This window comes from Phaethon lepturus, unplaced genomic scaffold (assembly GCF_000687285.1).
Source record: "Phaethon lepturus isolate BGI_N335 unplaced genomic scaffold, ASM68728v1 scaffold4728, whole genome shotgun sequence".
Taxonomy (NCBI): domain Eukaryota; kingdom Metazoa; phylum Chordata; class Aves; order Phaethontiformes; family Phaethontidae; genus Phaethon; species Phaethon lepturus.
In genome coordinates this window covers 115,264-139,479 of record NW_010555414.1, presented here as the reverse complement: position 1 = coordinate 139,479, position 24,216 = coordinate 115,264, and the positions used below count along the sequence as shown (strand labels likewise).

At 39.8% G+C, this 24,216-nt stretch overlaps 1 protein-coding gene across 1 annotated transcript in view; it reads left to right on the top strand.

Annotated features, from left to right (window-relative positions):
- Positions 1-13,715: 13,715 nt before the first annotated feature.
- STARD9 (StAR-related lipid transfer (START) domain containing 9) overlaps positions 13,716-24,216 on the top strand; it is a 102,040-nt gene continuing 91,539 nt past the window's right edge. The window contains exons 1-5 of the mRNA XM_010292140.1: positions 13,716-13,747; positions 14,261-14,294; positions 14,924-14,964; positions 16,095-16,164; positions 19,702-19,818. Of these exons, the coding sequence (XP_010290442.1) occupies positions 13,716-13,747; positions 14,261-14,294; positions 14,924-14,964; positions 16,095-16,164; positions 19,702-19,818 (294 nt within the window). The remainder of the gene's footprint in view (positions 13,748-14,260; positions 14,295-14,923; positions 14,965-16,094; positions 16,165-19,701; positions 19,819-24,216) is intronic.

Genomic DNA, 24,216 nt, shown 5'->3' with positions numbered 1-24,216 from the left:
GGTGGTGTTTGGATGTGACACATAAAAAAGACCTTGCAGACTTTGGAAATTCGGGGAGGAAAAGAAAGAGAAAAAGCAAGCAGCCAAAACTTCAGTGGCTGGTAATTTACTCCTCCTGTTGGAGAAAGGCTGTAGCACTTCAGGCAGGAATAGTTTGAAAAAGTGGTATGAGCTCTGAGGGCCAGTCTTTGATTTGATGCTGCCTTTCTTTTTAGCATGAGCCCCTCAAGTTGTCTGCTGACTGCATTGACTTCTGTGATAAATAACTCTTTCATGTAGTAGGGAAAATGATTCTGCAAGAATTGCCCAGCCAGACAACTAGCCTAGTTATTTAGCCGTCAGCACACTACCAAATTTTGGACTCTTTTGAGTTCTTAATTGTCTATGGATTTTTTTTTTTTTTTCAAAAAAAAAAAAATCCGAGAGTGTTGAATAAAATAAAAAACCCCACCCAAAACCAACCTGCTAGTCTTAATAGAAAAGGGAAAGGTGGAAAGTAATTTAAAGGTTTTCAATATATTTTACCTTTAACTCAAAGCTAACTGATTGTAAAAAAAGCCTAAGCTAACTGATTTTTAAAAAAAATACTTTGTCCATAATTTCATTTAAAAACATGTTTGGGTAATATAGTTCTGATTTTTTGTACAGCTGTGAATGGAACAGACTTTAACAGGTACTGGCATATTGTAAGAAGAGTTGCAGCACTGAAGTAAGCTAAGTTTAACCTTTCATTGCTTAGTGTTCCTTTAGTGTTGGAGATACTCTTCTGTATTGTTAGTCATTCTTAGCATTTACTGGTTAAATAAATTGCCATTATGCTCTTTAGAAATAAAAAGCATAATACAAGTGCTAAGCATTAACATTAAATGACAATTTGGTAATGATACTAAGTTATCCAGACCATAGGACCCTTTTGTTTCAATCTTGCAAGAGTTCACTGGAGTTTGAAAGTACTTAAAAGTTCGACTTGGCAATGTATTTCACTGTGCAATGACATACTTGTTTTTACCACAATAGCATTTGGCTGCCTATTTGCAATTATGTAGCAGACTTAGTAGGGTCTCCTGTAGATTTAAGTTAAATTAATGTTTCTTAGCAGTTGGGGAAGACATGCCAAAGACTAAATTGGCTGGGGTGTAATCTTCCCTCGCACCAGATCCTCCTTGGTAAGGAACTTTGCACCATGTCTGTCTTAACGGTTTTTCCCCAATGGATATCATTAAATAGTGCATAATAGCGCATATGTCATTGTAGCATTAAACAGCGCCTATAACTCTGTCAGATACAGTGTGATAAACAGGAAAACCTTCGATATGGTCAGTGTGGGCCAGCTGTTTGGTAGGGAATGTAGTCTGGAGAGGAGGGTAGGATCAGAAGGGTGGGTGGCCTCCTGGACATGGGAGAAGTTAATCTGGTGCTGAAATAGAAATGTTTGTGTGAAGGTGAGAGTGGAAACCCAGGGAGTAATGTGGGAAGAGTCTGTTAAGCAATTCCATCTACTCAACCTGTGGCAGTGTAACAGATAGGATGGGGAGGCAGCAACCAGCCTAAGGGTATTTAACCCCAAAGGCATTTGTTCCTTGCACTGTTTTGCCACAGCTGAGGTCAGCAAAAGCATTTCAAGATGGATTTTTATATTTTATAAAAGGAAAGGGGAAGTGATTGGATGGTCTCTGTGAAGGCTCTGACATGAGATCTTGCTTTCTAGCCTTGACCAAAATTGTCCAAATGTAATGACTTCGAGGCAAACAATACCAAATATACGGAGGCTTAAAGTAACCTTGGTAGACATTGAAAGGACTAAAGCTCTTAGTGGGGATAAAGGCCTGCTCTTTCTATTCCAGCTTCTTACACTACCTCCGCATTGTGGTCACACAAACCTCTCGCCCTCTCTATATACACATGCTGTGATTGCCTCTAACAGGTACCTATGTTGCCAGAGCTCCTACGATCTCTTCGGTGCTTTAAAAAGAAAAACTTCCTGCAGAAAAATTTCAATTCAACTGGACTGAAGTACTGTAATGTGTACAATCACAGTTCCAGCCAAAAATATTAAACTTTGCTTTTTAAGAGTCCCCAAAAATTGAAAAGCTGTGGGCAAAGGCTAGAACTAGAGGGTTAGTTGGTTGTTTCTAGACTGTCATACAAACTTTACATGCTTATTGCTTCTTGTCATTTAATTTACAATGGCAGATGAACGTTGGGCTTGCATCTTAAAATTTACAGAATATTCACATGTTAAAACGTTAATGCAGGAGTTCATAAAATCCTGCTTTCTGTTTAAAGCTTCCATTTTTTATAAACCATATTAATCCCATCTGCAACTTGTTATTTAGCATAAGGCAAAGAGTGGTCTTTTTGTTCTGTGCCTGTACAGCGCCCATCACAATGCATTCTTTGACAGGGAGCTCGTATGCACAAGTAATCCCTGATAGTTCTAAAGCGAGTACAGTTATACAGAATGCAGAAATTCTTCCTTTGCCTAAACTTTAAATAGCTTGTAGCCAATGTTCTTCATAATGCCATCAGTCATTCTGTAACAGACTAAATGATTTTTTTAATCACCAAAATGTTGTCCTGGGAGTAAATTCCCTCACGTATGTTCCTTGGAGTGACATGGCTTTTAAAAAGTCTTTATTGCACATTTGCTATTCTACATACTAAAGATATTTGTTACTTCGCAATTACATAGATACTTGTTCTGTGTAAATACATTTCCCCTTCAGAAGGAAATATGGAAGCTTGAATGGGTGCTATAAATTGACTATAGTTATAGGTAATAATCAGGTATTAAATAGGAGCTGGGAACTGATTAAATCCCTTTATGGTTTATTTCCGGACATCTTAATGCTTGGTCTATGAGATGTTAGACTTTTGTAAGGAAAGTGTAATGTTATTTTTGGCTGTCAGTCAGCAGCTGTTGATGAAAACACTTTCAATGCTAGCACGTAACTATGTGAACTAGGAATGTTGTTTCTTTTTCTTTCTTGGTTTCTGCTGTGGAGTATGCCGGCACCACGGTCTGCAGTGTGGTGCTGTGGTAGCAGATCTGACCCTCCATACCTGGAAATGATGTGACTAGCTGAGAAAGAGGTTAAGTGAAAACATTACCCTTCGAGTATTTCAGTACCGTGTCCAGGGCTCCCCTTGTGCTGGGGTAGCTCTCTCACAGCTGTGTCGGGTGTTTGTATGCTACAGAAACACCCCTGCAACATTAGACATGCCCTTTTACCGTTTATGCAGGCCAGCAGCAACCAGTGCTAGTTTTTACGTGCTGCTGGTTTCAAAAAATGTTTGTCCCTATGGTATACCATCACAATATTAATACCTAGTTGTGGCTGCTGATTGCTCTTATGGCGGACCTCAGCCCTGTGTTATGTGAGAGGAGGAAGGGAGGGCTGTGTTTGTGCATGGGAGGCCCTCTGGGAGGAGGGCGGTCAGTGTGTCCAGCACAGTATCGTTGGGACCAGGATGGAGCACAGCTGCCTCATGCCTTTTCCTCCATGAACCACTTCTGCTACATCTTCTGCTCTGCATCCCGCTGGTCTCCGTTCACTTGTGCATAGCCAGGTTGCGTTCCTTTGTCACGGTGTAGTTTGAGAGCTGCTACGCAAGTGGTCTTAAAGATGGGAAAGAAGGATTTGAAAAAACAGCACTCTGTACCACAGTGAAAGGCCTCATGCATTACTACAGGATTCTCTTTTTAGCATGCACCAGTGACTAGAAGACATTGCATTCCTTCACGGATTGTGGATTGAGGCCTAGGTAAAATAATTCACAGCAAGTTTGTTTAATTGAATTGTAAAATTATTGTTAGTTAAAAACGTGACACTAGGGCATGCAAGTTGCCCCGTGACACTTTTTCAGAGTTTAAAGTACTTTGCTGGGCCCTGAAGTTTAGGAGCTTCTTGTGCAGGACCCAGCAAAACAGAAGACATACTCTGCTACTGAAAATATCTTCTTTTCAGCTGCCTCTGTGGCCTGGAAAAGGAGAGACTGGCAAGGAGCTCTTATCTGAAAGGGTCTTTCCTGGTGTCTTTAATAACTCACAAGTGAACTCTGTCATCCTTTATAACGCTCATAGACATGTCACCTGAAAGAGTTGCTAAACAGATGAATTAACTCGAAAGCTGCCCTTTGCCTTTTTCCGCTTTGCATTGTTTCCAAGCTGTAACGTGAAGCCTCCTGGCCAGCTGCTTATTTCCCAATCCCCTCAGGAGCTCCTGAGCTTGTCCTCCACACTCTGCAAATGAGAGCATCAGAGAAACGTCTGGGTAGGCCCAAGTGGCAAAGCTGAACCGTGCTTCCAGCTGTGCAGGTGTTTACTGTCACAGTCCGAGCTGCAGCAGTTGTTTTCCTTGTTACTGCTGCTCTGTATGGCATAGTCCTCTAATTGCCTTCTCGGGATGCAGCAGGTAATGAGGCTTGCAGATGGGATAGGGGTGGAGGTGTTAAGTTTGAGTCTTAAGAACTCAGGTGTGAGCAGACCCAAGTGGGAAAATTTCCTCACAGCTTCCAGAAATGTGCTCGGTGTGCCAGGCTAACTTTGAGTGTAGCTGCAGTGAATAGGTGAGAGAGGACCTCAGCTGACTGGTGCATTATGATGTGAATATTTAAAATTTGTTTCTATCAAAAGAAAAGCTATGTGGAAAAATAAAATTACTTGAAAAATCATTTTGGAAATCATGTGAAGTAAATCACCATTGGTTTTTACTGGGTGTGCCTTTATTAATCTGCTGCAGGGTCAGCTTTGTTAACTAGTCTCTCAGCTCTGGTCCACCTTGTTTGTTCTCTGTAATCACACTGTGGTAAGTAAGAGGAAGGATTATTTTGTAAGCAAGACTTGTTGCTCTTCTATTAGCTATTAGCTATTTTACATGCTCATGTATAACCACAAGAACTTAGATACAGCAATATGGCCCACTGCTGACAAGAGTGGTAACTTGTAGCAAATTTTGTAGAAAATGTTCCTTGAATCTAATGCATAACAGATGTTAAATGCTGTATCAAAATAAAATTAAAGCAACAGCAGATTGGAGACTATTGTTGTTTTCCCTCTCACCCCCACCAAAACAAATTATTAAGCATATTCCCTGTAAAATGTTTATTCTTCACGAGTTGCTCACTGCTGCCCTTCTGAAGCACTTTTTGAACTAACCCTGTTCGGGTTGTTGTATCTCTCTCTTAAAAGTGCATAATGCCACAGTTAAGAGGAATGTATTCTGAGGAAAGATAACCGTAGACATTTAGGTTAACATTTCAAAAGCTTTTCCAATTATATTTTAAGGAAAAAAAAAAAGCCAAATTCAAATTGTTGTTGTAATACACTACTTCACCTGTATTTGATGCAAGTGTATAATTGACACAAGATACTGGCATCATTAGTATTCATACAGTTTATATTTGTTTACAACTTCAAATTTGGCTTAAGTTAGCTTTTCTGTGCTTTTTGGATAGTGTTTAAAAAGTGTTTGATTTAACTTTCTTAAAAAAAATAGTGCTTGCAAGGAGAGAACACTTACTTTCCTTTATATTTCTAAAGGTAGATGTGAGGATTTTTTTTTTCTTCTTTTTGGTACTTTTCTTGAGCTGCCTTAAAAACTTTGCTCTGTGACCCAAGTGTGTGTTGGATAAATTAGCTCTCTGCTAGTGGAATATTGCTATCATCTCCATTAACTGCTTTACTGGATGTAATTGGAAATAACTTCCTTAGAAACCTGTATATATTTTACATGAGCATAAGAAATATATTGCAGTCAAAAATTCTCTGGAAAATGGATGTAGTATAATTTGGTACTCGGCACTGGTGAGGCCACATCTCGAATACTGTGTTCAGTTTTGGGCCCCTCACTACGAGAAGGACGTTGAGGTGCTGGAGCGTGTCCAGAGAAGGGCAATGAAGCTGGTGAGGGGGCTGGAGCACAAGTCTTACGAGGAGTGGCTGAGGGAACTGGGGTTGTTCAGTCCGGAGAAGAGGAGGCTGAGGAGAGACCTCATCGCTCTCTACAACTACCTGAAAGGGGGTTGTGGCGATGTGGGTGTTGGTCTCTTCTCCCAAGTAACTAGCCATAGGACGAGAAGAAATGGCCTCAAGTTGCGCCAGGGGAGGTTTGGACTAGGTATTAGGAAAAATTTCTTCATTGAGAGAGTGGTCAAACATTGGAACAGGCTGCCCAGGGAGGTGGTGGAGTCACCATCACTGGAGGTGTTCAAAAAACATGTGGACGTGGCACTTAGGGACATGGTTTAGTGGGCATGGTGGTGTTGGGTTGATGATTGGACTTGATGATCTTAAAGATCTTTTCCAACCTTAATGATTCTGTGATGTTCCATATGGATGTAACTTTCAAATACAAAACAAAATACTGCTTTCTTTGAAGAAAATTACAAAATTGTCTCTGATTTCAAAGGGACCAGAATGTCTCTGTGAAAAGAAAAGGTATAAATATAAGAAACAACAGGTAACAGGCAAGAGCAGAAAATAACTTATAGCTTGTTTAGGACTGTTAAATATTTGTCATGCTATTCCCAGGTTTAGACTAAGGCAGGCCATTGAACACAGTATAGTGAAGTGTCTTTCTTTTTATCTGCTTTTATGTACTGTGATAGTTGAATGACTGTTGTTCCTCTGTGTCCCTCTGTTACATGACAGTCCCATTCTTCAGGTGGTGGTAGTTGAATTCTGTCCCAAAAGCCATGGGGTATGGGGTTGGTACCTGGTGGTGGGAAAGAGCTGTCTTAGGCCTCTAAGAGTTGCTGTCTGAAAATCTGTACAAACCGCATTGGTTATGCGTTGCTCATGATTTCAAGCTTCTTGTCCACAGAAGAGCTGGGATTTTAAAACGAAAAGTTGAGATTCTAATTTTGTGTTTATAAAGGAGATCCCTCTCACAAACAAATGTGTCTTAACATTTGTGTATCCTGTTTTGTAACCTGGGCTATTGTTAAGGTTATCTTGACATCTTTTCCCCTCTCTCTCAAATTAGTTGTTTTCCTTTGCCTAGTCTATTATTTAAAGTTTCATGTAAACTGTCACTGGGGTGGCTGCATTTTTCTATTAGTATCTGTACTTGGCATTAGCAGGTGGTTTTCATAAGCCACATCTGTGTTTTTATAAGGGTACGGCATCAGCAACCTTTCCCAGATGTATTCTTTGTGCAGTTTCATGTTTTCTAACTTTGGTAAAGGACAGACTTTCTAGCTCTTTAAAAGGGCAGGACTCTGCATGTCCTGAGTGGCCACCACCACCCATTCCACAGAAGAGGATTCTTCTGCTGATGTTATGTGACAACACTGTGCCTGTACTCATTTAAGCTAGCACAAGGTGCTAGCTACTGGCAGTTTACTTCCCAGAGTAAGAGGCTGACTGTCTCCTCTTCTTTCACTTCCCTTGTTGCATGTGCAAAAGCAGCTACAACAATGTCCTAAAAAAACCCCAGAAAAACCAGCTTTTGGAAGCCTTCTAACTAGTATTTTGCATTTTCATAGAACACTTTTCCTCCCAAATCCTAAGAATACTTCATGAGTGTCAGAATGTTTTGGAGCAGGGATCAGATTTTTTTTTGTATGCAGCAAATTAAAATGGGGCACAATGTCATTAAATAACCTGTCCAGAGCCATGTCTTTGTTGGGCAGTTTTCTCTAAGACCACATACTGTATCTGGAGAAGTTATAGTAATGTAAGATGACATGACTGCATGCATAGAGATCACTGTGCATCTCCCCTGGGGAATGGTGCAGTGGTTGGATGCCAGTCTTGTGGAACCTTTGTGCCGCATGTGATGAGACACCACCACTGCGCACAGAGAATTCATGCAAGTTTTGGGTAGGATTTCCCCAGTTTCCTTTTCTTTAGTCCAATGCTTTATATGAACTTTAAAAAGCAGTGCATTTCTAAAATTTTCCTGCCATCTTCCTATCTGTAGCATAGATTTTAAACAAAATAATGGAGTTTTGCATCTCTGTTTTTAGAATTTAAGGGTTTACTACAGCAGCTGCTTTTGATACAGTGAAAGAGGTACCTAAGCAAGAGGCATGAGACAACGCATCACAGCATTCAGTGTCACAGTCATTTATTTAGCTGTGATCCCATATTGAAGTTCTGTCCTGGTGGAATGAAAACTGACCACTGTATCTAAATTCTCTTTTGCATGGAAATCATGGTATTTGCACGTAGTATTTTTGATGCAAAAGTCTGTGAATTATACTATCACATTACTCAGTAAACAGTTGGGAAATCAAGGGTGGTTGAAACTGGACTGACTGGACTGTAGCTTTGCTTTAAATCCTCCGTATTTCATGGTTCCTTAAATGCTGGTGGTATGACAGATGAAAAGACTTTTTTCCACTTCTCTTACCTCCTCCCCTCAATGCCTCTGCATGAAAGAGAAAGCATCATTATTCCACAGCTGTTCAAAGCACTGATGGATCATCAGGAGTATTTCTGACTTGGATTGCTCAAGAAAGATGCCTGACGCTCTTGTTCTAGCAGTACAAGACTTCAGAGATGGTGCAGTACAACGCTCTTCTTGTACTGTGCCATCACTTGTGCAGGATTGCAGAGCTTACTGTGACTGGAGGAGGCCATCCTGTGCTTCCTCTCCTTGCTCAAGAATATATATATATCAAAAGTCTGGTAAGATTAAGTAAAGACTTTAACTGTTTGAGCAGGCCTGTATCTGAAAAGAGCACTGACAATGTCTCATGTTTATCTCTGCACCAGATATTCCTGTTTTTGTTGCTATATAATATTTGCAAAGAAGAACGGGGGGAAACCACACAAAGATGATGGCGATCACTAGGAATGTTGATTTTTGACTATCAGATTGTGTTAGCCATTATCAGAGTAAATGAAAGCTCTATGCAGCTAGGAGTGGCCTTGAAAGATAACTTAAGCAGCATGTCTAGTATAGCAGCGTGCTGTCTTGGTGAACTCTGTGTACTTGGCTTCAATATAGATTTTTAAATTATTTATAAACATCTGTTCTGAATTTGGTAGGAGGATTGCTGACTGAGTGTGCACTCCTCTTTTGCAAGACACAGTAAAACAATTATGACTTAAAGAAAAATATCAAAAATAGTAATGGGTGGTACTAAATAATGAAAGACATTGAAAACAAACGTTAGGTAAATTTATCGATTCTTGATTTCCCCCCCCCTAAATCTGCATCAGCCAAAGTGAGGATGTTCATACTGTTAAAAGCTCTTGACTTTCACAGTTTACAGCAGTAGGGATAAGGATACAGATTATGTTGGTGTCACAGAGGGATGCTGTGTTTGGGAAAGTTGTGGCTGTAACCTTAATTTATCAGTAGAGTGCAGAAGCTCTAACGGCTGAAGGCTTTGACATTCTTCTCTACAATTTCTGATGGACCAGCATGGCATCTTAGTGCTCTTCTCATTGCACCCTTGGTCTCTCAACAGATGTGTCCTCCAACCCATTTTGTCTGGGGCAGTGCGCTCTGAAGACTAGCATAACTTGGAATATACACCCGGCATTGTTTGTTTCTTTTTTTCTGTGGGCAAGATCAGTCACTCAGGAGGTGCTAAGATGGCAGCTTCTTAAAGATATCTCTTCCAAGGCCACCAATAAACAGGAGGTAGGGACACTTATGATACACTGTTAATGGGAAGGAAAAGATAAATATGAATACCCCCTGAACTTTTCCCCATAAAACCTTTAGACTTTATAACCAAGAAAACTCTTGGGTTAGATTTGCCTCAGGATTATACTGCAGCTGCTGGGATGGCACTGCATAGCAGTGCCATTAGATGGCACAAAGTGTCCCAGGTACAAGTGGAGGTAGTTTGGTAAATGTTGTACCTTACTTATAGGCCATCATGGCAATGGGTCACATCCTGGGATGTGACAGAGTCCCAGAGACAGCAGCAGTGACCGCTAGCATGCATCCTGCCAAGCTTGCTATGGGTGTGCTTTTGGTTGTGTTTGTAAGCAGTAGGCCACAGAAGGCTACTTTTTTCTGGAAAAGCCTAGAAAAAAGTTTAAAGTGAATTGTTCCAAAAAGCAGAACTGACATTATGCGCAGATCAGCAAAAATCTCTGCAAGTGAGGAGGGATTGATACTGTTGCCATACTGCTTTTACAATCACAGCATAGTTTGGGTAGGAAGGGACCTTCATCTAGTCCAACCCCCCTGCACTGAGCAAGGACATCTTCAACTAGACCAGGTTGCTCAGAGCCCCGACCAACCTGACCTGCAATGTTTCCAGGGATGGGGCATCTTCCTTAGATCCAGTCTAAATGTACCCTCTTTTAGTTTAAAACCATTACCCCTTGTCCTGTCGCATCAGGTCCTGCTAAAAAGTCTGTCCCCATCTTTCTTAGAAGCCCCCTTTAAGTACTGGAAGGCTGCAATAAGGTCTCTCTGGAGCCTTCTCTTCTCCAGGCTGAACAACCCCAACTCTCTCAGCCTGTCCTCCTAGGACAGGTGCTCCATCCCTCTGACCATTTCTGTGGTCCTCCTCTGGACCCGCTCCAACAGGTCCATGTCTTTCCTGTGCTGAGGGCTCCAGAGTTGGACACAGGACTCCAGGTGGGGTCTCACCACAGTGGAGTAGAGGGGCAGAATCCCCTCCCTGGACCTGCTGGTCATGCTTCTTTGGATGCAGCCCAGGATACGGTTGCCCTTCTGGACTGTGAGTGCACATTGCCAGCTCATGTCCAGCTTTTCATCCAGCAATACGAGGTCCTCTGTCTCAGTACAGGTTGAGATTGGGATTGGAGTTAATTTGGGTGATGGGAATTGGTAGGAAAGCTAAGTACTTGCAATTATTACATTGCAGGGTTATTTTCAAAGTTTATATGAGTAGACATATACTCAATTCTTTCAAAAATTATTTAATATTTCTCATGTACTTGAGTGGTATATATTGGCTTTAGTTTGTTTGATTAATTTGGTGAGAATTTGGTGGTCTGTATTTGTAGAAGCTCTTGCTGTATGACACGACTACTGCTGTAGTATGATTCCAATATTGTTGCTTTACTGCATTGTATGTTTTTAAAATAAAAAGGCAGCTTTTAGAAGTCAGCTCCTTTGTTCTCTGAGTGCCCGACTGTTATTTGAGAGAGTGGAGAAGTGGGACAAATTTTATAAAGTCTAAAATAAACAACTACCCCCTTTCTTTCCACCCACTGCTTCCTCCAGCTCTGTGTACCTCCTTGCACTTCCGTACTGGCTGTCTCAACTTGTCTCAGTGAGGTCCAGCAAGCTGTGGAAATGTCCCTCTCAGGGGTCTTGATCCTCCCATGATTCTTTCCCACTGGCTTGCTCTTCCAGGTCTTGCAGAGTGCCAGTTTTCCCTCTGGGGTTGCATTAGCTTTCAGTGCTGGCTGCAGAAATTATTTGTCATAGGAACAGCGAATGTTGTGAGGAGATTCTCCTTTGTGCTTCCGCTGTTTTTTGGACTGCCACAGCAGCTTTGCTTCTGTCAGGTCTCTCTTGCAGCTCCCTGTTACAGCCCTGCTACTGCATTCTGTACTTGTGTCACTGTTCCATTGCTGGGTCTGCATTTCTCTAAAACTTTCTGTATCTGAGAAGATCCAGGTCATTCCTGGGACATGTACCATGAACTGGTCTTTCTACAGCTCTAGCTTTGCATGAAAATGAGTTATCTGTGTAAAGTAATTTAGAAGAGAGGCACTTCTCAAACATAGCATGCATTTTTCCAGGAAGTGGGGAAGAAGGGAGAATGGGGAAAATAGATGTTAAGATCACACTGACTTCTGAGGAGCAGAAGTCAAGTGTGTTTAGTGTACTTTGGAATTGATTTTATTGCCATAAGAAATACAGCTTTAATACTTGTGAAGCAGAGCACCCATTCCTAAGGATGACGGATTGTTTTATCAGTGAAATGCAAACCGTGGTGCACATGTGTGCAAGCCTGTGCTGACGAGCACAGTTTTTGCTGAGAGTCCTTTCGTAGTGTTTGCAAGCTGTGAGTCTGCTTTGCCTCCTGGGCTTAATATATAAAGCTGTACTTGCTTTCCCAAAATTCTCTGGTTTGTACCTAAAAGAAGGATGAAATAAGCACGTTTACAGGGAGGCTGAACTTATGATTTGTAGAGCTGGGAACAGCTGCAGGTCTAGTTTTGTTTATGCTCGATGCTCTCTGGCTGTAAGCTGCTGCAGAAGGGAGGGGTCTCCATTGCCACCACCACGTGTTCCTGCCCTTTCCCTTGATTTGGTTTAGCAATGGTGCAACCACTGTGCTCAGTGTTCTGGAAGCACTCGCTGGCCCTGTGACACCTTGGTTATTTATTTTGGTGTGTTTGTTTTCTGATCACAGATGATCTGAGTCATTGCATGGGTGTCTTGTTGCTAGATCAGATGCAAGAAAAGAAGTGGGAACACATGTGGGATGTTGGAGCAGAGAAGAGAACTTGTCCCTTGTACGAACAGCCTGCAGTTGAGGTAGATAACATATGCTGTGAATCTGCACCCAGAGCAAGAGACTTTAGTTCTATCCCTGTCTTCTGGTGGCTTTCTTGTCATCTGAGACTCGAACAAAGCTACTTGACTGCTGCATAGAGCTTTTTGTCTGTACAGTGAGGAATCCTTGTTACCCTGTCGTAAAAGGTGGTGTGGTAATTATATTTTGTGTTGCTTGTATCTTACTGGTTTTATATTTATTTTATTATAAGTATATAGATACATGTATACAAATTTTTACATACAAAAAATTTTTGTACCTCAGAGGTTCTGTGTTTGGCATGTTGTCTTTATCTTGAATCTTCAGTAATGATGGTGGCCTGAGAGAACATCAGGTGATGAGAACTCACAGCATAAAGTCATTTGTTCATAGGGTTGTCTATAACACATGTGAACTGAAGGCAGTGAGTTTCATGTGATTATTATTACATGAAATGTGATATGATGGGGTTGGGAGCACTGCTTGTTGTTGAGGTTGCCTTATGTCTCCATTAAGAATACCCTAGCATGTAAAACTATTAAAAGCTTTGCCAGATTTCAACTATTTGGGTAGGTCTCTTCCGTTTGTGAACACGTGCCTCGGGCTAGATATTTTTAATTCTTTTTAAGCTCCATCCAGAACAGTTCAGCTTCTACAAATATGAGGTTAAGGTAAAATTAGGTTTTAAAATATTTAAAAGCAACTTAGAGTGACCTTTTATTTGAATTTCCCAATTTATTTAAACTTGGAAATCTGGTAGGCATTTTTTTAATTCCTCATCTGAATATACTGATTTCTGCCCAAGTTCTAAAAAACTAAAACTCTTTAATGTGCTCAGTGAAGACTTGTAAGAACATAGCAGATAGAAATTTTAAGGGATCTGCTTTCTCTGAGTGCATCTGAGCTTGTATTCGCTAGTGTTGACCAAACTGTGCTTACACCATCCCCATAAATCAAAAAACTCATCGGTTGAGCACTGCCTTAATAAACTGAGCTCAGTGTTGTCCAAGTCACAATCGAAGCCTAGGTATAGGAACTGAGAGCAAGGTCTTCTGTCCTATTTATTCTCAGTGATCTGTTTGCCGACCCCAGATAGTGTCTAGGAAGAAACACTGATTCAATTGTGTACAGGTAACCTTGGTATAGGGAATGGAAGAGCTGACAAGGAGGATAGGATCATGTACGTTTGGAGCAGAGAGATCAGCCTAAAACCAGCTACAGCACAGTAGGAGAAGGGAGATGAGACCCGCAGAGCAGTTGAAGATGCTAAAATTGGACATGGGCCCATGGGCAAGATGTTAGAGAGAACAGATATCGGGTACCTGTAAGGGATGATGTGTGTGTGCATAGGGGGAGGAGGATAGGAATTCAGTGAACTGTAACTAGGATGATAAGACTAGAGGGTTAACAGTACGACTGAAAAATAGGGAATGTTCGTGGGATTAGGAAGCAGGATAGGGACAAGATCATAGTGGGGCAGTGGAGGACAGAGTGTGTGTAACTGAAGCAAGCTCCCTGCTAAAGGATCTCTCTGTTTTTGTCTGTCTTCTGCTGTTCTTAAATTCTTGTGAAATTCTCTGTCAAGATGTCCCATTTCCTCATAGATCTGGTCAATACAGGGTGACTGTCAGCTTTGTCCATTAGCTCACCCAGCAGAGGTTTATTTGTAGATATGGAAGTTCCTAGTCTTACTTGTGTTGGAAAACACTTGCTTTTCAAAACATCTACGAAGTTGCACATGTACGGGTTAAATGCATCAGTTGCATATTTCTGCCTTAGGTACTCACAGCCTGTGTCCTTGGGCACTTGTCCTTCTTCATTTGTTCTTTAGGGAGCCTTTTGAGGCCTCTGTTCAGGATTCAGCTGTACGTAATGCAAGTCTCTCTCCTGTGAGTGTTCCTCTTTCTCCTGGGATCTAACTCAGGGCTCTGGCGACTAAGGTGTTGAACTGCTGAACACTCACAGCTTAACTAAAACCTCTGGGAGCTCTGCTTGTATTTTCTAGGTGAAGTGCCATGTAGAAGTATGTATTACAGAAGGTGCTAAGTTCACTCTGTCTCAAGGCAGGTGCTCAAAATTACTAATGTGAAGCACAGAGACTTTAAGGTAAAGCATTATTTCTATCTGCAAAAGGGGACAGCCTATGCTCAGAAATACGTTTAAAACTTCTTTATGCCTGTAAAGCTCAAATGCTGCAGTGATTGTCTCTGTGGAAGTCTTAAGTGTCCTAAGGCGTTGTTTCGAATGTTGTTTTGGTACAGAAAGCGTGGGGTAAAAACTGAGAACCAGAGAGGAGAGACCCCAGAGGCAGGGCATGTTGTGCTATGTGCTGCCTGGATTTTAGACCTGTCAATGAAAGGAGATTGTAATCAGTGGCGGAGTAAATACTTCTGTATATGTGTAAAGAAATCTGTTAAAAGACGGATCCAGGGCCACAAATGAACGATGGTCAACTGAGTTTGCATTTTCTAACTCTTTTTTTTATCTTATCTAGTTTTTAACTAACCTGATGATAGTGATCCAGCTGATTATCAGGTGATATATATACAGCTAATCTCAAAGGACAGTGTCTGTGCTTTCAGCTTAATTTTAAACAAAATACGACAAAACTGCGCTAAGGACAAAATTGATTTTATTTCTAAACCAATTTCTTACAGCTTTACAAAGGCATTAGGCTTCATCTGAATAAAACTTTCTAGTAAAGTTGCAGCTTACAAGATTTTTCAGAGTGCAAAGCAAACTATAGAAGAAATATGAAAGATAAAAAAAACTTTCTCCTGTTCTTAGCTTCTCAGTACCAAAGTGTGTGTTTATTTTTCTGCTGTCAGAGAAGTAGATCACTGACCTCTTCTTCCTCATATCTTGCTGTGTTTAAAAAAATCCATTATAATTGTTGAGATGGGTGTGAATCAACACAGCTGTAAATAAGAACATAAATAAGAACATCGTTAACTTCAAGTAGGTATCATGCTGTCAGCCCAGAAATAAGTTGGTTTTTTTTGTGGGTTTGTTTTTTTTTTTTTTGCTTCAGCCACATCCTTTTTTCATCCTTTTCTAATATGAGTCATTGTGGAAGTGGAAGTTGGCTGTAGTAGCCAGCGGTAGCTGTGTTCAGTGTGAATTTTAGACAGTGTATATGAGTGCATGGTCCTTTGCACTTTGGGAACAATCCTGTCTCTTTACATTTCAGGACAGTTTTGCTTTTCTAAAGAGTACTTTTTGGAGGACTACAACAAACACTTTGGATTATGTGGTAAAAATCAGACAGTGCAACCTGATGACACTTGTGGCTCACAAGTGTGTGATGTGGATCTGTACTCCACAAAGCATAGACAGTCTATCAGTGCTCCACTCTCTTATAAATGTAATGTAGAAGAAATTTTAATTAGAAATAAAATCCTAACAAAGTATTTAGGACAAGCAATTTGAAACTGTTACATCACAGCAGTCCTGTTTGGCTTTTTTTGTCCTGTCAGATACCTGGCTGTAGATCCGCAAATACTACTTCATGTCACAGTGTGTCTTATAAGCAAACGTATCTGTTTTATAGCTCTGATTTGCAGTTTGTTAAAGTAAACACAAATTTCTGGGGTTTATGAATTTGACATGCACCTTTCTGTGTCTTCATATTTTAAATGGATTTTTTTAATGTGTTCTGTTTCCAGAGAGAGTGCAGAAGGAGGAAGAGTGATTGTAGAAGTTGATGACAAAGTGGCAAAAGTCAGAAACATAAAGGTATGCTTTGTGTCTTCCCTTTCTTACATAAGAATTCTGATACCCTGATGCTTTTCTGTGTTTGTTTGGCTATTGGATCGTTCTAATAGAAATCTTAAGGGAGAAGTTTAAAGCAGCACAGCTCTAGAATAATGGCAGTGAAAGTGTGTGGAAGGATTGTCTTGGTTTGGTGTTTTTTTGTTGTTGTTGACAGGGGATGTAACATGTAGTTGTGTTTTCTGTATCTTATATTTGTCAAAGCTTCTGCAACCTGGTTGCACACTATTGTTCAAAGCTGTTAAATTGTTTAGGATTTTGTGCTTATCTTACTGTTACTAACTTCTGGATAATTTCTTTCCCTGCCTCTCTCTTTCTGTCATACTTGCACTCAGTGCAACTGACTTTCATGAAATGGAGCAAAATGTGTTCAGCTACACTTCAGACCTTGGTAAAAGACCAAGAGCTACAAGAATAAACTGAGTGTAGCTGCAATCCTCAGTGAGAGCTCTGGAGCCAGTGCGCTGGGAACTAGCCCTGTGGTTTAGACTCTTGAACTATTTAAAGCTGCCACGGTCCTTCACTAAATTAATAGAATGGGAGCAAAGCAATTCTGTATTATGTTGTGGTTTAGCCCAGCAGGCAGCTAAACAGCACACAACTGTTTGCTTACTGTCTCCCTAGTGGGATGGGGGAGAGAATCGGAAAAAAGGTAAAACGTGGGCTGAGATAAAGACAGTTTACTAGGACAGAAAAGGAAGGGAAAATAATAAAAATTATAAAAGACTGTACAAAACAAGTGATGCACAATACAGTCGCTCACCACCCAGCCAGTCCTCGAGCAGTAGCCACCACCCCCTGGCCAACTCCCCCCCCGCTTTTTATTGTTCAGCATGACGTTCATATGGCCTGGAATATCCCTTTGGCCAGTTTGAGTCAGCTGTCCTGGCTATGCCCCCTCCCAGCTTCTTGTGCTTGCCTTGGCGGGTTTGTGGTAGTGTGATATAGTCAATCTGCCAGACCTCCCATATTTATATTTCAGCCATCGTTCCCCATACCAGAGAGGCTTTAACCACTTGGCTTTCTTGATTGTAGCGCATGTTTCACATTCATGGATAACCTGTGCGATAGTGTCCATGGTCAAGTCCACCCCTTGAACACAAGCCCATCTATACGTTGCATCACTGCCTTCATGGCCTGAGGTGTCATGGGCCCACTGAGCTATAAATAATTCACCCTTATGGACTCTGTCCTAGCCAAACCCAGGAGATATTGTCAAACATATTTCTGCTCGAAAGGTAAATAAATGAACTGCCAGATTACTGTGGGGATTCTAGAAGATGGATTCATTTGTATTTCTTGTCTCCTTTTTCTTTACATCTGCAAGCAACCCAGTTGTTCTAGATTGCTGGTTCAAGAGAAATAATACATTTGGTTTTGAAGAGAAACCTTGGCAAAAATTGAATGAAAGGATTTGAACTATTTACCTTTTTCCATTGTCATTATTTTTGTATCGACTACAGGTGCTCATTTTTGAAGAAAGAAGAGGGAAAAATATTAGCAGCATGAGAGGTCTCATGGATGTAAAATGTTCCCTATTTTCTGTGTATTTCCTTTTCAAAGGCTGTACTTACAGAGTCTTAGATTCTCATTGCTTTCTGAAATAATTTTCCCCAATTCTTCATACATGTGACAAAGCTCTTGAAGAGAGACTTACCTCCCCGGGTGCCATCCTGTCTGGGCCTCTGCAGCTGCCTGACCCCTCGGCAGGTGGAGGCCTCAGTCATGCAGCTGCCTAACTGGGTCCAGCTGAGCCTTGTTAGGTCTAGAGGTCTAAGAAGAGGTTTTCTAATTTTATTTGTTTAAAGAGGAGCTGTGGGCTGCCTTGAGATATTGGGGAAACCACAGCAGTGGAGTGGGCTGCTCGCAGCAGGCCGAGGAGGGTTATTTGGAGATGCGAGGGCTGGCTTGTGGAAGTTTTCTCTCTTGAGGTTTCATAATTGGTGAGTTTTGTAAAGGCAGTGAGTTTGCCTTAGGCATAAACTAAATCTAGGCAGCCTTTGATGAATCAAAGTCAGTCTATAAATTAATATTTATATATGAATAGTCCCATTGTTGTATCTGGGGTAGGTGCGCTTCGTGGTTCAAAACAAGCCCCTTCTCACCAGAAGGGTAATCAGCTCTGTGGTCAGGGGCTGTTTTCCTGAGGTGGAGGGGTATTTTTAATTTTTATTTTTACATGTTGCAATAGGAAGGCAGTGCTCCAAGCTACCTTCCGCTTATTGCTGCAGAAAACCTAAGAAAATAAAAGGTAATTGCGTAAAAATCTCTGAATCGTGACATGTTGAAAATGTCATTACTGAAGGTGATCAATAGGCTCGTTAAGATGTTAGTTCTGACTAAAGGAAACCTTGGTTGTACTTAATTCAATGTGACAACTTTAAAATCACACAGGGTTTAAAATATTTTATTAAAAACGAGATTTTATTAAAAACCTCATGTGTAAAATGAGACTCCTTTACTTCAAAGATAATTTAAAATTACTTCTGTCCTTTTTAACTTTGCTTTTTCTTGGTTTAAAAAAAAATAAAAATCACAAATCTGTGAGATGGGCCTGTAAATTAATTTTCCCTGTAAACCTCACAGCTGGTGGCAGAGTTCAGTGCTTACAGTGCCCTTTATCCAGTAATCCGGTGGACAGAACTGTCACCTCTAGCTTTTGGGGCAATTAGTGAAGCAGTTTGTTTAGGTACCAAACTATAATGAAACTTTTTTTCTGCTTATGTTACTGCAAATGTCAGGGTTACAATAAAGTTACCAACTAGGTTAAAATTACATGTGGATGGTGTTAATTTTGTGTAAAGTTTTGACTCATCACTCTCCTTGTTTGACGAGAACAATAACAATGTATGTAGTTCTTCGTTCACAAGCTTATCTGTTTTATTACAAATCAGTTGGGTAAGATTATACAGAAAGACTTATACAATGCCCTTAATTTCAGTCACCTTTTCTGACGACTATGCTAGAAAGGCTTCGCTGTCATTATTACTAACCTGTAAAGGTTAGGTTTGTAGTGTGCGATACCAGTGGCAGAAGCATTAGCTTGCAACCATGACAAAAACAAAGAGGAAACGGGGAAAGACACCTCGATTTTCAACTATGCAGAGAGAAAATTGATTTTGTTTTCTCACTTGGGGCCTCATTTCTGTGATGCAGTTCTCAGTGAAACAGAATGACAGAGAAATATGAAAAGGGTTATAGAGCTTTCCTGCCAATATGTAGAAGTTGTGAAGATTAATTAAATTATGTTTATTGTATGCTGCCTGGAAAACCTTAGATGTAGTAAACGAACTGTTCAGCAAAAATGCTTCAGCAGATCTGCCATGGATGTCTCCGCCTCGCTCTGAGCATCAAATAAAATTGATTAAAGAGGATAAACTATTTGCCATTCCTTTTCCACAAAACAGGTTCTAGATAAACTTTCTGTTAGTTTTAAAATACTTACTTCTTGGTCATCTTCAAAGTGAATTGGTCTTTCTGTCTTTTTCTTTGTGTTGTCAGGTTGACAGTAGGCTTGATAGCACTTGGGACTCAAGAGAAAAGACTGTGGCCTTCAGCTTTGATTACTGCTACTGGTCAGTTGATCCCGAAGATCCAAAGTATGCATCTCAGGAAATGGTAAGTGATGATGTTCTTCATGTCTGTGTTCCCATCCTGTTTTTTCCTTTATAATCACAAGAGATTGAGACATAGGATACATGAATTTTAATTTTCTTTTCTGTGCCCATCTTTTTCTTATTTTTGCAATACCACAGTACTCAGTTCTGTTGTCTTAAGTAGGTGTAGTAGGACTTCAATACCCTTGTTTGTCAAGTAATGCATGCTTTCATTAGATATGTTAACTTTGGTAGTGATAATTAATTGTGATGATCTGAGGCCTCTAGCTTAGCAATGAAAATTGGGCAGGGGGTGGGGATCAGGTTCTAGAGGGAGAAAGGTCTGAAGTAAAACGAAGAGTGTTGAGGTGATTCTGCTGAGAGAATCAACAGTGAAGTAATCAAGTCTTTAAATAACAGTAGTAAATTTTACTTATACTATCTTGTTCTGAGCACTTTTCCTTGATAAAGCATCAGAAATCTATTATATCTAATGGAGACTCCTCCTAGCCTGAAGATCCAAGGTTTGATTGATTAAGAAGGAAGGTTGAAGGATTCGGTATTAAAATAGGGTATGATTACAAATTTTTGCTAATAAACAAGGAATTATTAAATCTACTGCAAATAAATATAATGCGCAGCAAAGCTATCCAAAGATTTCATTATGCATGCATATGGTCACATATGTGAGCATTAAAATAAATTTTTACTGCTGTTTTGTTTTCAGAATTGTGTAATTTCATTTTTGTCTGTTGACAGTACAGTTGTTACTGAAATTTCAACGTGTATAATTGTGGTGTTTTTCACGGAAAGTATCACTTAAGACTGGGCTAGTCCTGTGAAATTTGTATTTCTGCTAGTGACTAGTACAGGATTGTTTTACTTTTGGGAGTCAATATTTGAAAAACTATCAAATTTGGCGATTACCAGAACTATAGGTGAAATTCTTGACTGTGCTCCATTTCCTTCTTGGTGCAGCAGTGTGAGAGAAGTTTTGGGAACTTGGGAAGTGTATTTAGTGTTTAAAAAAGAAAGTTGTCTTTCTAAAGCACTCAGCACTAGTGAAACTTCTGTTTTAGGGATTACTTTTGGGAACTTGGGAAGTGTATTTAGTGTTTAAAAAAGAAAGTTGTCTTTCTAAAGCACTCAGCACTAGAAAAAACAGAAACTTCTGTTTCAGGGATTACAAATAACAAATCGTTAAATGTTGAAGTGTTGGAGTTCCGCCCCACCTCTCATATTGTCCTACTTGCTTATTTTGATTTTGTGTTCTTTGTCAGTTTTTCTCATAATACACTTAGAAGCATGCTGCTTAGAATTGTTGACGATACAGTTGGCTTTCTAGCTGAAATGGTTTAGCAGATGAAATGTTGATAAATACAGACTGCCGAATCAGTTTTATCTCTACTTGGTATGAAAAATTATCAGAACTGCCAAATGGAAAATATAAATATTGGCTACAAAGTGTAAATTTTTGTTCTTGTTATTAAATACATGTGCAATTGAGAAAGAATGTAAAGTGCAATATAAACAGCGCAGCTTCCTTGCTGGGGCTGAGTAGGTATTTCAGACACTGTGGAGAGCCTTGTGTTATCATACAATACAGTTTTATCCAATAAAAACACTGAGGGGAAAATGTGAACTCCCTGACCATAGAAAATTAAGTAATGGGCCATAGTTTCCTTACTCATGCCTGATGCTGGCTGAAAGAACATCCATGTAACTGTTGGGTTATTGAGCCTAGACAGACGTCTTTCATGAGTTAAGAAAGGTTTAAAGACAGACTGGTGCTTTGAAAGGCCTGGAGTCATAGCTGAATGTCTTGGGCTTTTTACCTGTCTTGGTGATTGTAGAACCAGTAAAGCATGCTTTAAACGTCCTTGAGAAGAGAGCTGCTGGAATACTACAACCTTACCATACTTTTGTGTATTTGTCTGTCCCCTTACACTGTGTGAATGAAGCTTATTGTACTAATTCCATGTTTTGATTCATTACTTCAGTGCTGAGCTTGAAGTTTCTAAGCTTCTGTACAGCAACGAGGCTATCGGCAGACAAAGGAGATTCGGTAACACTGTCATCCAGTAAAAGCTTTCTTTCATGAGCTGACCTTGGATTACTTTTTTCTTGAAGATGTCCTGCCAACTGTTATCATACGTGACTGGTGTATTGGTTCAGGATGAAAAGTAGTATCTGCCTTCAGGTTCATTTTTGTAGAATGCTGTCTTTTAGTAAGCTGTCTTTTTTTGTCCTCTGGACGGACATACAAAAATTAAGTTTTAACAGTTTTTTCAGTTGTTAAAGATTCTGTGACAATAAAACAATTGTGGGAGGGCTGCAAATTGTACTGTTTAGGTAAAAATATGATTTTTAAAATGCAGATCTGCTTCTCTGAACACTTCTTACAGTTTCTTCCAGATGTTAGCATTGTTCACTTCAGATTCCCATCCCTTGCATTCCAGAGATGACTACAGCTAATGCATTTTATTCCCTATATATTTTGATCATACATTTCACAGGTACTTGTGACAGGCTTAAGTCAGACGTGTAAGTACTTTCCAATGGTTGGATGAAAAGTTTGGATTTATTGTTCTGTTTATCAAAATTGTGCTTTCTCTGCCACACCTGTATTCTACTTGTATTTGCCAAAATGGGAACATGTTGCCCACCTTGTTTATTTTTCCTAATACATTCATTTTAATATTTCTTCTACTGCTTTTTTTAAATTTTAAAAAAAGGTAGGGAAGATATTTTTTTCACTTTAATTTGGGGAGAGCAAACCTTCAGTGCAGTAAACTGAAGAGGAACTGAACCGATTTAGTAAAATCTGCAATGCCTGTGTGACAGATGATATACCTTTACTCTTTTTTTTTTTTTTTAAACATTTTCCTTAGGGCTGAATTTAAAAAGTAATTCTCACTTCATGATATATACAAACTTTCATGATTGGCATTACATAAATAATGTAAGCCTCCTCATACCTCTGAAGAGAAAGTTTCCTAAATTAAAAACAAAGCTGATTTTTGACTACTGAAAGAAGAACCCATCGCTCTCGATGTCTGGGAAATGGGCTTCTTAGCAGAGATAACCTGTTGGATAGTGGTTGGTTTTGGAAGATGGTTTCAGGTGCAAGTAGATAGTATTTGACTGTTATTCAAAATTATTCTTTCATTTAAAACATTTGAGGAACTGAATATAAGCCAGAGTTCTGTTGTCTTTATTTCTCTCTTAAGTGGGGTGAAACATGAAGCCATACAGTGTTTCTAATGATGAGCCAGTAATTTATAAGCGTAATGTAGAAGTCTAATAGTAGTGGTCTGAATTCTTAGTCTTCCTTTAAAAGTTACATAAATTCTTGTAAGAATGTAAGGGTTTTTTTTAATAGTTCAGTTGTGCAAGAATTATGCTTATTTTTCAAATAAGCTGAATGCCAAATTTTACAATGTGACATCTGTTTTTAGGTGGCCAGTTTAAGATCCTTGGGTCTGTTGCTTTTGTTTTCTCACTGGGTAGTTAAATACTTCATGTTGACAGAGATGAATTTTTTTATCTGCTTTCACAGATAGCTCTTCTTTCCAAAGGGGAGTCTAGCTTCTCTTTTTAAAGACTTTTTTTTTAAGTGGATTTGTTGGTGCACAAACAGAATAGAGGAATCAAGAAATACACTAAGTGAATAGTCACTGGCTAAACCAACCAGAGCTACCAGCCACTATAAAGGAAAAAGGAAAGGAAACAGATGTGCTAAGTATGGAGAGATGAACTAGGCACTAGGCAGAGAGAAAGAAACTGAGCATGAAAAAATTGTGTGGGATCGGAGAAAGAACAGGTAACAAATAAATATTAATTCAGGACAGGGACAGAACATTCATGGGCAAAATATGAATTAAGAAATGAAAGGAAATTCTAAAACATTACAGGCATTTAAGAGAAAAAGGTCATGCATGGTTCTTCTGCAATTTGCTACATGCATTTACCATGGTTATAAAGGAGGGAATGGTTTTCCAAACCATCGCTGTCAAGATGCAGTTATACTCTTAAACAAAAATCAGAAGAGAATACCACCACCAAACAAAAACCAACCAAACAAAAAAACCCACAAGAAACTGTAATACTTCTGGTGATGTTCCTTTTCCTGCCATTTTTGAGACAAACTTGATTTTTCTGTGTTCCATGTTGCTGCGGAATTAGTTTAGTCTTGCAGAGGGAGAATGCTGAGTGTCTGCACCTGGGCTTTACTGCTTGCATACAGTGAAGTAGTTTCACCGTGTCTCCCTGCATTCTTGTATTAAAGATTTTTTGGGAGGTGAATTTGGTACTATACAAAACCTTCTTTAGTAAAGGGGGACGTTTTGTGTAGAAGTGACTATTGCTTCCTTCTCTTCCACCTCCTTCCTCCACAGACGTCTTCAGGAAGCTGTGTGTA